The 2,991-nt window shown below is 32.2% G+C and overlaps 1 protein-coding gene across 1 annotated transcript in view; it reads left to right on the top strand.

Moving 5' to 3' along the window:
• LOC106467967 (integrator complex subunit 7-like) overlaps nucleotides 1-2,991 on the top strand; it is an 18,857-nt gene that overhangs the window by 7,647 nt on the left and 8,219 nt on the right. The window contains exons 6-8 of the mRNA XM_013928357.2: nucleotides 306-500; nucleotides 793-896; nucleotides 1,753-1,821. Of these exons, the coding sequence (XP_013783811.2) occupies nucleotides 306-500; nucleotides 793-896; nucleotides 1,753-1,821 (368 nt within the window). The remainder of the gene's footprint in view (nucleotides 1-305; nucleotides 501-792; nucleotides 897-1,752; nucleotides 1,822-2,991) is intronic.

Below are 2,991 nucleotides of genomic sequence, written 5' to 3'. Positions count from 1 at the left end.
CTAAGTAAATACTAAATGTAGCATGTTATAGATGACCGTGTTATTTTCTTCATGCAGCCACCTCATGGGCTACTGTTTACAAATTCTGAGTAAATACTAAATGTAGCACATTATAGATGACCGTGTCATCATTTTTCTTCATGCAGCCACCTCATGGGTTACTGTTCACAAATTCTGTGTAAACACTAAATGTAGCATGTTATAGATGACCGTGTTATCATTTTTCTTCATGCAGCCACTTCATGGGCTACTGTTTACAAATTCTGAGTAAATACTAAATGTAGTATGCTATTATTTTTCTTCAGGCAGCAACCACACCACTGTACAATCTCCAGTTTCAGTATGAATATACTGTTCTTAGGAATCAAGTTCTTCAAGCCCACAATCAACTAGTTCATGCTTGTTCTTGTCTCTGGACATCGCCTCCTTCAGCCATTGCTGCATCTGTAGCCATGACTAGTAGGGATGAGCTGCAGAATTGTGGCAGAATTGTAGCTGAGGTTTGTTTTAATATCTTCCTTTAATAAATTTAATTTGCTGTCATTGACAAAAAAATAAAAGATAGATATTTGACAGTAGTTAAACTTGACACTTATAAAATCATTTGTTAGTAAGTGTTGGTTTATTTATTCTGTTACCAAGTTGATTATATAAGAAATCAGTTCAGTTGAAGTTACATATTGTTTTGTATTGTAATACTTTTGTCATTAGAAGTTGAAATAGCATTTGGAATGTGATTTTGTTTTATAACTCGTGATCTTTATTTGAAATTCGACATTATATGCTGAATAGTTAAGGAAATGTGCCAAGGACTTTCGATCTCTGGCTGACCAGTATGGATCCCTGTATCAGTCTGCTTTTAATGCTGATCGAACAACTTTAACTACAATTCAAATGTATCCTTTGTTTAGGTCATTTTTTCAGCATGCTTGGTTAGTCAGTTGAAAAGGCACCATAATGTTTTGCAATTTAGTTTTCTTCTAGTTTGTTTCTCTAATTTTTATTTGTAATGCTTTCTGTGTGCATGAAAATTGTCTAAGATGTTCAATTAAAATTTAGAAACTTCATACATTACAGTTGATTAGATAAAGTGTATGACAATCAAAATGTAGGAGAAAAACTAGCACAGTAATGATTTGAAGGAACGTCTTTAAAGATTTGTGAATGTTCAGTAATGCATCTTGTCCAACATTCCATGACATTAGTATTAGGTACTTCTTGCATTGTAATCATTAACTTCTGTCCCATAAGTGTTTGTTCATATTCATTATTGCATTTACTTATTTTGACTAAAGAACAAAAGATAGTTAACTCTGATGTAATAGTCATTTCCAGATGTAATTTTCTTCATGTTACAAATTGGTAAAAAAAACAGAAAAATCAGTATTTGTTATTGTGTTCAAAATATTGCAGTCACATAAAAAACAAAAACAGCATTTGAAACAAACAATTAAGAATATTTTGGTGTGAAACCTATTTAATTATGATTTTTGCCTCTGTCTTTGCCAAAGCTATCAGTAACTGTTATCTAAAGTCATATTTGATTGTGCATTATTGAAGAATTATGTATTTATCTGATAAGTAAACTATCAAAAATGAGCCTGTTCTGATGGTATGTAGTTTAGATAAATGCATAATGAATCCCTTGATTTTTTCCTGTACTAGTATCTTTCTTTCGAAAGCATGTCAACTTTTGAAAGCAATAGACTATTCAGTTGTAAAAGGATCATTTCCTATACTGTAATATTAAAGTCAGCAACAGTGTTGTCTGCTAATGGTCCAGGCTATTGAACGTGTGGCTCAGTACAACCAAGGAATGGGGTAAGTTAGTATGACAGGACCAGTGAATGGTGTGAAAATAAATACATGGCCTAAAGATAAAGGAAAAGAACTACATGATTATAGAACTGTGTTAAGCAATCCAGTAAAGTTATGCACAACAGGGTAGGTAGTTTTTAATATACTTTAATTACCAGTGATAATTAGTAACAGAGTAGGTAGTTATTGTACTTTCTGGACTATAAGACACTTTTTTTTTCTGGAACAAAAAAAGTCACCTTAAACTACCCTGTGTCTTTTGGTCTGAAGGTTGTCCCAGTGGTAAAGTCCATGAGTGAAATCACCAGTAGGAAGAGAATAAGTGACCTTGAACTTTTGTTCTAAATCACTGCATGCCATTGTGCAACCTCACAGTTAGATAGCATGCACAGATTAAGTAGCACATGTTTTAAGAGTTAGGAACAATAATCAGTTCATTGTGTTTGTTTTTGTAAAATCTGGCGTGATTCCAATGGGTAAAAAACAAGAAGGTTTTCTTGTATGATAGGATCCGAACTGGAAATGGTAAAGTATGCCACAGAACATGGAAATAGGGTAACTGCATTGTTGTTTTAGTGTGCTGCACTGCTGTTTTTGTTCCAGTATGGTACAGTAAATGTAAATATCAAATATTTGCAATAGTGTATTTTTTTCCTACTTATTTCCTTTTAAAATCTTGGTGCATCTTATGATCTGGGAAATATGGTAAGTGGTGATACGGTAGGTAGTTTTTAATGGGCTGCAATTACTAGGGGATGAGCAAGTTTGTACAATAGGAACAGTGAATAAAATAAAAAAGATAATGTTTTTTTTTCCTTACTGCTAGTTTTCTCAGAAGTCTTTATGTTAATGAAAATGTTTTAATCTTTAACATCCTTTTCACCACAAGTTCCCCTATAATAAAGTGCATCTATCTAAAAACTGTAAGGATATAACTGGTAATGAAAAGGTCTAATGTATTACTGCAGTGAAAGTATTATGTGTTGGAAAAAGTGAGAAAATGAATACCACCAAGGCAAATTAGTGGTGGCACTAAGATAACCAAGTTGTTAAAATATATATGTTATTAGGTTGCGTGTATTTAGGATATATATATATATATATATATACACACACATACAACTAAAGTATTATAAATAATTAATTAAGAGTTAAATAAATAGAGCAAGAAAA

This window comes from Limulus polyphemus, unplaced genomic scaffold (assembly GCF_000517525.1).
Source record: "Limulus polyphemus unplaced genomic scaffold, Limulus_polyphemus-2.1.2 Scaffold2814, whole genome shotgun sequence".
NCBI classification, from domain to species: domain Eukaryota; kingdom Metazoa; phylum Arthropoda; class Merostomata; order Xiphosura; family Limulidae; genus Limulus; species Limulus polyphemus.
Note: the sequence above shows the minus strand (reverse complement) of the source record. Positions and strands in the feature narration are given on the sequence as shown.